Source organism: Xiphophorus hellerii, chromosome 6 (genome assembly GCF_003331165.1).
Source record: "Xiphophorus hellerii strain 12219 chromosome 6, Xiphophorus_hellerii-4.1, whole genome shotgun sequence".
In the NCBI taxonomy this organism is placed as follows: Eukaryota; Metazoa; Chordata; class Actinopteri; order Cyprinodontiformes; family Poeciliidae; genus Xiphophorus; species Xiphophorus hellerii.
In genome coordinates, this window is record NC_045677.1 from 22151222 (window position 1) to 22161161 (window position 9940).

The 9940-nt window shown below is 38.7% G+C and overlaps 1 protein-coding gene across 2 annotated transcripts; it reads right to left on the reverse strand.

Moving 5' to 3' along the window:
* Nucleotides 1-47: 47 nt before the first annotated feature.
* dcaf8 (DDB1 and CUL4 associated factor 8) lies at nt 48-9940 on the reverse strand. Of its 2 annotated transcripts, none has more exons than XM_032565794.1 (13): nt 9658-9940; nt 9159-9234; nt 8954-9049; nt 7103-7770; nt 6362-6502; nt 6159-6253; nt 5744-5854; nt 5492-5622; nt 4635-4742; nt 4102-4232; nt 3806-3925; nt 3016-3132; nt 48-2021 (listed from the first exon to the last, which is right to left on the reverse strand). In XM_032565794.1, exons 2-13 carry the CDS (start codon nt 9193-9195, stop codon nt 1914-1916), a joined length of 1863 nt encoding a protein of 620 aa, XP_032421685.1. In that variant the 5' UTR covers nt 9196-9234; nt 9658-9940; the 3' UTR covers nt 48-1913. The 2 variants fall into 2 exon arrangements, with proteins under 2 accessions (XP_032421685.1, XP_032421687.1); XM_032565796.1 differs by having other exon boundaries at nt 9373-9940.

The window sequence follows — 9940 nt, forward strand, 5'->3', positions numbered from 1 at the left end:
ATTTTTGTTCTAGAACCAGAGCAATGACATACCACTAAATGACAACATCAAGAGCATCATCTTTTTCTTTATTGCACAAATTGTACATATTTCCAAATAAACTAGTAGAATGCAATATTAGACAGTGGTGGGAAAAATAGTTTAATCAAAGCCTTTTCTTTTATATGTATGCAAGATGTCAAAAAATAGCACGTGGGAAAATCTGGATAGAACTGTTTGAAGTTATGGAACAATTATCTGAACAAGAAGAATCAAAGTTGTAATATTTGTAATGACAGCTGTCAAGAAACAGGGAAAGAAAAATGAACACGTCAACGTTTTCTCCTGTGGATTTTGAAAGTATTTTGTCCTCATACAGTATAGAATATAAATCTCTGCATCAATACCAATCAAATGTTTTGACTTTTTTTTTCTCCTTTTTTTCTGAAGTCAAACAGCATTTGCTAAAGTTTTTTTGTTTCCTTTTTTTCCTTTTTTTATTTTACAGTTCTAATATATATTTATATATATATGTACATATAAATTCAACTAACTACGGTTCTCATAGAAAATGAGAAAAGCTCAACTTTATCGCTCTCAAACAGCAACTGACTGGCAAGCAGACTGACCCAGCCGCTCCCTCCGTCCTCATCTTTCAGCCAGTGTTAACAGCGCAGACAGGACTTGTGTGCTGAGTGCATAACCAAAAGCCCTCCAACCTGGGTCAAGTGTTCGTTTCAAGAGTTCAGTTTAGACTTTCTTACCAAAAGCTTGAGGGATTCACTTTTAATGCTCGAGCACGATGCTTCAACACAAAACTTGCTCTTTACAGTCATGGCAAGAAAGGATACGGTGTGAAGGAACCACTGAAATAACTGCTACCTAGATTATTCCGTTCTTTCTTCACTCATAGGCAGTGTTTACATTTTGACTGGTCCAGGTTGGGTCTGGCGCTTTAAAAAAGAAAAAAAAAAAAAAGAGGGAAAAAGCAATCACAATCCCCCCTGAGAGGGTAAACTCCCATCTGATTTGTCATATTTATCAAGAGCTGAGTTGAAGCTTTTCGGTCATAAATGAGTTTCAGCTTGGAGAGAGAGGGAGAAAGAAGAAAACGAAGGAAACAACCTCTTCTCGGTCAAGAATCACTCAAGTGCAAAATATCCCATCTCAAAAGGGACAAGGAAAAATTTTTACTTTGCTGCTGCGTTTCCTATGACAAATTCAAGATGATAGCTCCTCCCCCATCATCAAGATCACTAAATCGTCCCTGATTCAAAGTACAACCAGTAGTGACGAAAAGAACAGGAAAGCACAAAGATAATTATGTAAAAAAAAACAACAAAAGAAAACTACTGTCTCAAGCTGCTCCAAATTAAAAACAAACAAGCAATTATGAGACTGGGGTTAAAGCGGAACTCGCCCCTACGCAGTCTAAATCTTAAAGGGAGTCACATTTAGGGGATGGTTGAAGGTGTACGCCTAAATCCTTTCCTTTCTGCTGAACGCTTCCTTGAGAGCAGGAGTCGTTCAACCCAGATTGAGGTTATGGGTCTGCTGGTGACGTAAAGCTCACTTCACATCGCTCGCCTTTCGCCACACACAACTTTCAAAGTCTACGTCAACAGCACGTGGAGAAACAGGGGGCCTCCAAGTGGTTCAGAAGGTTGTAAGCGCTCACTAAGCCTCTGTGCACAAATTCCCACTAAAGAAACAGGATTGTGGAAGTATCGCAGTCTACAGTCGGCTTGTGCACACATCGTCGTCGCTCTGCTTCAACAGTATAGTACGTTAAGGTAAATGTGTCTGCTTGGTTGCGTTTGTATGCGTCTGTGGCTCGTGCCAGTGTGTCAATAGTGCCTATGTGCATCGATTCATGGGCAATAAATTGTGAGTATCAGTTTATGTATGTGGATGTACGTCTGTTTGTCCGTGGCTCAGGACGACATGCACTGGACGTGGTCTGGACCGCCGTCCTCTTCGTCAGAGGAATCCGGAGAGCTCCAGGACTCGTCGGTGTCTGCGTCTGCTCCCTCACGTCGAGCCTGCGATGAGACGGGATTATTTTCGCTGGAAACAATGCTGCTGCCGCTAAACATTAGGCTTTAAATCTATTTTGTAGAACCAGTGCTCTTTCGGACAGAAAAGAGCCCTGGATGTCCTCCAGCAGAGATCTCACTGTTAGGGTGCCCACTTTGATCCTACATCCTTATTTGACTGAAGTTTATTTGAATAAACTTCAGTTTATTTTTTTTTTTTAGATATTTTTTTGTAATAGCCAAGTTTGACATTTGCAACCTAACACTAAATAAAATGTTATCAAAAATGCCAAAAGCAGTTTCATTGACGTGTTTTACTTTTAACAAAAAATTAGCAATTAGGGCTCAAAACAACCTAAAATGTGAACCAAGCAGCCACTAATTATCTATTATCAATTTAACGAAGCCATCCGATTTTTCTCCAATAACAAATGCCATTTTATTTTATATTTCTTAAATTTAAATTTATGAGGAATCAATAAATTTTTGATTAAGATCTGTGCCCCAAAAATGTAATTTTTTTTGATTAATACAGTATTTACTTTAATCTAAATAAGAAATATAAGACCAAATTTGTTAATTTGATCTTTTTTATCATCCATCCAGCTATATATATATATTGTGTACTTTAAAGTGCAAATCTTTGTTTACATTTCATTTTATAGTTTGCAATAAATTGAAAAAGTTATATCAAAAAAATAAATAGCTTTTAAGGAAAGTTATTGGGTTTTAAAAATCATTGTTGAAAAATAATTCTGATTTTTTCGTAGCAGCAGCCATAATTAATTCACCTTGTAAACCAGTATTTTTTCTGTTAAAAGTATATTTTTAACATTAGTTTTTTAAATTTTTAAACTGAAATGTTGCATTCTAAGAGAATATTGGTAATTAATTTTGTTTAAAGCATCTTTGTTTTATGTAATTAGTTCATGCCAATATTCCAAACTGAAAAATAGATAATCCAATGAAATCTTTGAAAATGCAGGCATATTTGACTCACCCTTGGAGGTCGTCTGTTTCTCATGTGTCTCATCAGGAACCACAGCAGCTGGGTGTCATACTGGTCGCCATGACGCACGCTGTCTTCATCGCGCTCCCTCTTGTTTTTCTTCATCACCTTTCAGAACACCAGAAGCGATCGGTAAAATATGAAGATGAACATCACAATGCTCCAATTTCTTGGACTGTAGAAGTGTATGAACAATATCAGCCTTTAAGCAATTAGGAAAAGAATTGAGTTTAAATTAATCTGACAAATTAATCTAAATTAAGATGCATCTTACCATCTTTGGTAAGATGCATCTTTGGTAAGATGCATCTTACCAAAAGATGATGCATCATTTGGTAAGATGCATCATCTTACCAATTGATGCATCTTGGTAAGATGCATCTTACCAAATGCATCCTAATGCATTTGGTAAGATGCATTACCAAATAATGCATCTTTATTTGGTAACAAAAAATGTTACCAAATAAAGATGCAAGAACTCACTTGAAGCCTTTTGTACCCTATTAAATAAAATCCTTCCGTAATTTCCCATAATGGAGGCTCTTTGTTTTAGTTTGAACAAGGATTTTATTGTGAAAACCAGACAGAAACTTACCAAACCCATTTGAAGTGATTATTTTGATTCCAATCAAGCAGCATTTATCATATAAAACATTTGATTGAGAGTATATGATTGTTTACTCTCCAAACAATCATATAAAACATTTGTTTTATATGATAAATACTTTATCTAGTGCACCAAAATCAATTTTTAAAAAATGGGATTGAGCAGGAGTCATACCTCTTTCAGACCCTTGAGTCCAGTGGGGTTTTCAGCAGTGGGCGCCCACAGTTTGATATCATGGTCCAACCCACTGGTCGCCATTCCTGGCAGATGGGGGTGCGGCTCCAGACAATTCACCTGGAGTTACCAAACAATCACTGAACATCACAAATCCTAAACTTAAAAGCAAAAGTGAACGGAAGAAAAATCTGTTTAGATTTACACAAACTGACTCCTTGAAGTTTAAGCTGCAGTTTAACCAACTAATGTAATATTTTAAAACATAAATTTTGAACTCTCCTGAGCAAACTCACCACTCCTCCTCTGTCTCCCTCCATGAACTGGACGATGCGAGCAGAGTTTTTGTCCCACAGGTAAATATGACCACAGTCACTACCGCTGACCACAAACTCACTGCAGGGACCGTAGAAGTTCACACCCTTCACTGTGAAACAAAAGAGATGCAGAGTCGGTGTGAGAGCTGGAGGGAAACTCAAAATGGCTGCTTCGTTTTACAAACCAAAGGATCTGAGTAGCAGAGAGACGTACTGACCCAACCATCCAGATTTTAATTTCTTTAGAACTTATAAAGAAAACCTCATTATGGGATGAGTAAAGTGACAAAAATGAGTTTGAATTAATTTTCACTAAACTTTAAAAAGACAAGCTACGAATAATCAATAGTAAATTCCAAACAGCAGAGTGCTGCTGTTAGTGTAACAATTAGGTATAGTGTGTTCAGACTTTGAGTTTTTTAAATCATTATTGAGACTAAGATCATCTGTTTCCAGTCAGATGATTTCTTCTTCTATTTGAAGCTGCTGCTTTATTCGCAAAAAATAAGTACCTGTGGCGTTATTACGGTGCCCCTTATATCTCCTGCGATAGTCTGCCCCATCACTGTGGTTGGAGTCAAATAGGTAGATGTCTTCATCGTTGTAACTTGCCAGGAGTTCTAAAATGTCAAAAAGTAATTTAAATGTTGCAACACTTTATACATTCATAACTTTCCCAGGCTTGAATTAATTATTTATTTCCATTTTAAAATATAAAAGTTCACAATGAAAGCATGGCATATATTTTTTGCAGAGGTCTTCAATTTGTGTCACTTCATTCTTTTAAAAAAAGAAAAAACTAAACAAAGAGAGGAAGGACAAAAAGGAGGACAAAATCAAGCACAGAAGACATAAAGGACAGAAGGAAGGAGGACAGAAAGGAGAAAAGAATGACAAACGTAAGCTGAGGAAGGACACAAGCATGGACCGGAGGAAGGACAGACACAAGAAAGGACAAATGATGCAAGAGAGGGATGGAGGAAAGAGAAGGGTGGAAGAAAAGAATATTGAGAAAGATAGACAAAGACAAAACAAGATGGAAAATTGAAAAAAATAAATAAAATAAATTTTTTCACACTACCCAAATCTAGAAAATACTCTAATTTTAAAGTTCCTATATTTCCTGTTGATTCTAGAATATTGTATATGAGCTTGAGATAATTAAATCTTTAACTATTGTTCAAAGCTCATCCAAATAACTGATACATTTATGCAGCTGATGCTAAATCTAATCTTAGTATCCCTCTGCACAAACACATAGTAAATCTTTTATTGAGAGACACAACAGGTCAGACTGTTGTAATCAGACAGACATATTGGTACTTTAAATTGACAGTAAGTAAAAAGATGAAAAATGATGTAGTTCTACCTGTTCCATCATGACTGTACACAAGACAGGTTATGTTGGTTTTAGACTCGCTGGAGACCAGATGTGAAGGACAAAACTTTTTCAGAACGCCGTTGTTTTCATTTTCATTAATCTTCCTCTGATCATAAATTCTAATAAGAAAAAAAAACCAGCAGAAAATAAAACAAAGAAGAAAAAGCATGTAAAAAAGAAAGTCACATTAAATTCAGAGGTCTTCTAATAAATCAGGCAGGATAACCAACACAGGAGTACCTTATATACTGATCCCTCCCACCAACTGCAAACTGGTGCGTCTTTGCTGGGTTGACAAAGATGGTATACAGTCCCACTTTTTTATCGCCCTCCTTTACAACCACCAGTTTACTGCCAAAGAAAATATAAGGAGACAAAGAAGAAAAATGTCAGCTTCAGCAATATAACACGCAAACAAAGCATAGTTGGAAATCCTAAATATATGTAAATGTATTAACCTTTTATGGCAGTGACATTCCCACTCACACTGGACATTACTAAACACCATATGTGATGTTAAATAAACTTGAATCATGCAACAAATTTATACAGAGATTTGTGAAGTGTGTGATGCTCAAGATCATTTTAAGAAGCAGTTTTTATTCTTTTCTTGCTTTAACACGTTTCATTCCAACACCAAATGAATAGAACTTACTTGGCAGGACGATCCAGGCGCAGATCGATGCCAAACACCACGGCGTCCTCTCCAGCTGACAGAAACGAACAAGGCGAGTCCGGCTCCAGGGCCAGCTGATGGAACATAAAAAACAAACAAATGTGAAAACGCATAAGAGTTGGCATGTTATCTCAGAAGTCTTTCACTTTCTGGTTTACAACAGCCTTTGTCAGCATGCTCACCTTGTGTGCTGCTCCTTTATGCTGTGCTACCCGCTTTGTGTTCTTGCAGCGCTGCGTGGCCGAGAGCTCAGCGACTCTGATCTGACCGTCACGAGCGCACATGGCCAAGGTGGAGTCTCCGCTGTGAGGCAGGAACTTTGCCTGTTAGAACCCAAGAGCAAGAAGAAAACTCATATCAGTCACATGCAGATTATAATTTTACTTTAATCATTTGTATTTATTTCAGTAACTTTTTACATTTTTCTATGAGATTATTCTGTATTTCAATCAGCAAAATGTCCTTTGGTTTGTGACCTCCTAAATACCATCAGTGCTAAACAATTTGTAATTGGTTTTTTTGTTGTTGTTTTTCCTAAACACAAACATCACAAGAATTTACAAAGTTCTTACATTTGTTTCAGGTCAAAATAATTTGTTTCCTCTCATAGTTTAAACCTGATTTTTAAAAGAGCTTGAGGAAGTGTTTACTGAAGACATTTCCGCAGTTGTTAGGCATTAAATAAGAAGCTACAACAAGAAAAACTGTAAAAAGGATGGATTGACAAAACAAGAGAGAATGCATGGATGGCACAAAAGTGGATAGATATATGGACAAAGAGAGACGATGGGTGAATGATGGATGGATAAACAGAGGTTGGACGAATGGACATTTCTACATATTCAGCCGCTGATAAATTTTAAACAACTCTAGAATGAACTGACTGCAGATTCTGATCCGTTCCTCTCGTAACCACACCTCACCTGAAACACATTACTCTTATGTCCACTGTCAAACTCCAGCTCTGCCCGGCGGATGGCCCAGTCCCAGATCACCACCCGCAGGTCGTCACTGCCTGACGCCAGACGCGTCCCAGAGGGGTTGAAGTGCAACGTGTTGACACAGCCAGTGTGGCGCTCCAAGCGTCCCTGGAGCTCCAGCCTCTGCACGAGGCCGCGAGCTCCACACACACGCCGGACAAACTGGTGCGAGTTCCTGCCGATCTCTCTGGAGCGAAGAGAGGGCACCGCCTGCCACGTCGGCCCACGGAGGTCGTGGAGCTCGGCGCCCAGCCATGACTCCATGGCCTCATCATCAACATCGTCGTCATCATCATCGTCCTCCTCCTCCTTTGGCTCATCATCGTCGTCGTCGTCGTCATCATCTGAGCTGGAGGAGTGATTAGTGCCCGCTCCAGGTCGGATTCTCTTTCTAGGGGCCCTTTTCCCTCGATCCTTCTCTTTGCCCCTCTCTCGTCTCCCACCCTCACTCTCCCTCTCTCCATCCTCCGTGAAAGAAAACAGTCCACTGCCGTCCATGCTGTCCGTGTCTTCCTCCTCCTCCTCCTCCTCTCCTTCTCTGCTTGCAGCTGTCTCTCCTTCTGCCTCTGGTATGCCTTTGTCTCCAGACGCTTCTACTGTTTCTTTGGGAGCTGTGGAAACAGGAAAGGGCCAAGATGTCAAGGCAACGAAGTCTCCGTGGGAGATTCAAGAAGAAATGGTGCACAAATTTAAAAAGTTTTTGTATTAATTGACTAAAACAAACAATGATGGAACGTAGATTTTTGCAGATGAAGCTGAACATCTTGTGGCAGAGTCTTTTCAACAAAACCAATTGCATCCCTGCATCATGGCTGTTGCAGTTTAGTAACAACCAAGTTAATCAGCCAGAACTACAAATGACATCAAACAAATGCTGCCACATTACTTGTATAAAAAAATGACAGAAGAAGCAATTAATGAACAAATGTAGAGATTCAATACTTACTGAAGCATCCTTGAAAAGCTGGACATATTTCAGATTTTTCAAGGCCTATAATTAAGATTATAAAATATAATACTGTTTACGATTTTTTAAAACCTTGGAAAAATGTTCTTTAACACTGCAAATTTAGAAAAAAGCTAATATGAGCAAGTTAATCAGTTAGTAGAGCATGCAGGTGGCCGTTTCTACTGCATATTACTAACTGTAGCTTCAGTACATTGTTGCATTAACAAATGGAGCAGCGCTCATTTCATTTCCAGTCCAGGACTGTCTGTATATTCGAAGACCAGAAATATTTCTGAACAACCAATTATGACTGATGATATAAACATTGCAGTAAAGATGGGCAGTAACGGTAAATGCTACTCTCAGTTGAATTTTTCTTACCTTCTGTGACCTTTAGCATCTTATGAATATTCATACTTCTGTAGTTTTGTGAGTTTTAAATGAAGGCTAGAGAAGTCCAGCTGACTTCATGTAAAACTCGTGATGATCAAATCCTGAACGACTGATTATCTCTACACTAACGGCTCTTCTGCAGCGACACTCCAGAGACTTGGAATTAAATTGTCAATATAGCAATATTATTATTTTTGAATGGTTATAGTGCAGTGTTAATATTTTTAAACATATGGTGTCATTCTAATATATTTTCAAAATTCCTAATTTAATTACAAAACAAGCTGAGAAGCATTAGATTAAGCACACATGTGCAAATTCTTTTGTTTGGAAGTAGTAACAGACAAAAAGGGAACAAGAGGGTACACAATGGTGAAGTAAACTGACTTGGAGCGCATTGTGGTTCCTAACTTTTTCAAAGAAACAGAAAAAGAATACAAAGGTGACTTTACCGTCTTCAGAGGAAGATTGTGTCTGACTGTCTTTACTTCCAGAGGCGTCCCCGTCCTTGTGCTGCTCTTCTCCGGGCTTTTTTTCCTCTGAACCACCTGATAAACACAAGCATTTTTTTTCTGATAAGCTCGCAGGTTCAATAGGCACAAAAGCATACGTGGCTATGATTAAGTCTACAAAACTGTGCATTATTATATATTGCACCATTAAGCACAGGGGATTTTCCGTCAGCTTCAGCCATTCTGTCTCCTCTAGGTCCTGCGTCGTCCTGAGGTAGAAACTGTAAGATGTCAAGCAAGTAAGAAGCATTAAATATGTTTGCTGACCAAACACGAGGATAAAGTAAGAAAAGAAAGCGAAAACAACCAGAAATTAAATCATCTCCGTCGCAGCTTAGCCGTATAACTTTAAAACTTACTATCAGCCTACTTTTACCAGGTCTACATTGCTGCACCTAATATGACACAACTGACTTCCCAGCTAGCCGACACAGAGGCCCAACTAAAGCCGTGTTTGCTTTGTGCTGTCAGTCTTCTGCGACTGTTCCTCAACCTGACACTCGTTTCATCGAAAGTAAAAGCTACATAGCATGTGTAAGGCGAACAAACATTGAAGCTAAGATAAGGCATTCAAGTTGTACTCAACAAGCTAGCTGTCGAAATGCGGGTACTTTAAATTGCTAACTTAGCATTGCTAGCGTTACCTCTACTCGAAGGCCCGACGAGGCGCACTTCTTAGTTTAGTCCTAATCTTTATTGCAGATTTGTTTTCTCCACCTCGCTACTTGGCAAACGAGCTAAGTGCCCTGACTAGGAGTTCTCTGACGGGAAATACACGACATTAGGAGAGCCTGCATTTAGCTGCCTCTTGCTAAAAAAAAGAAAAAAAAAGTCAGACAACAATACGAGCTAGCTGCGTTCACACAAGGTTGTCTTCTGCTCTGTTTATGTTTTGACGATCCAGCTTCTTTTTTTTCTTGCACAGCT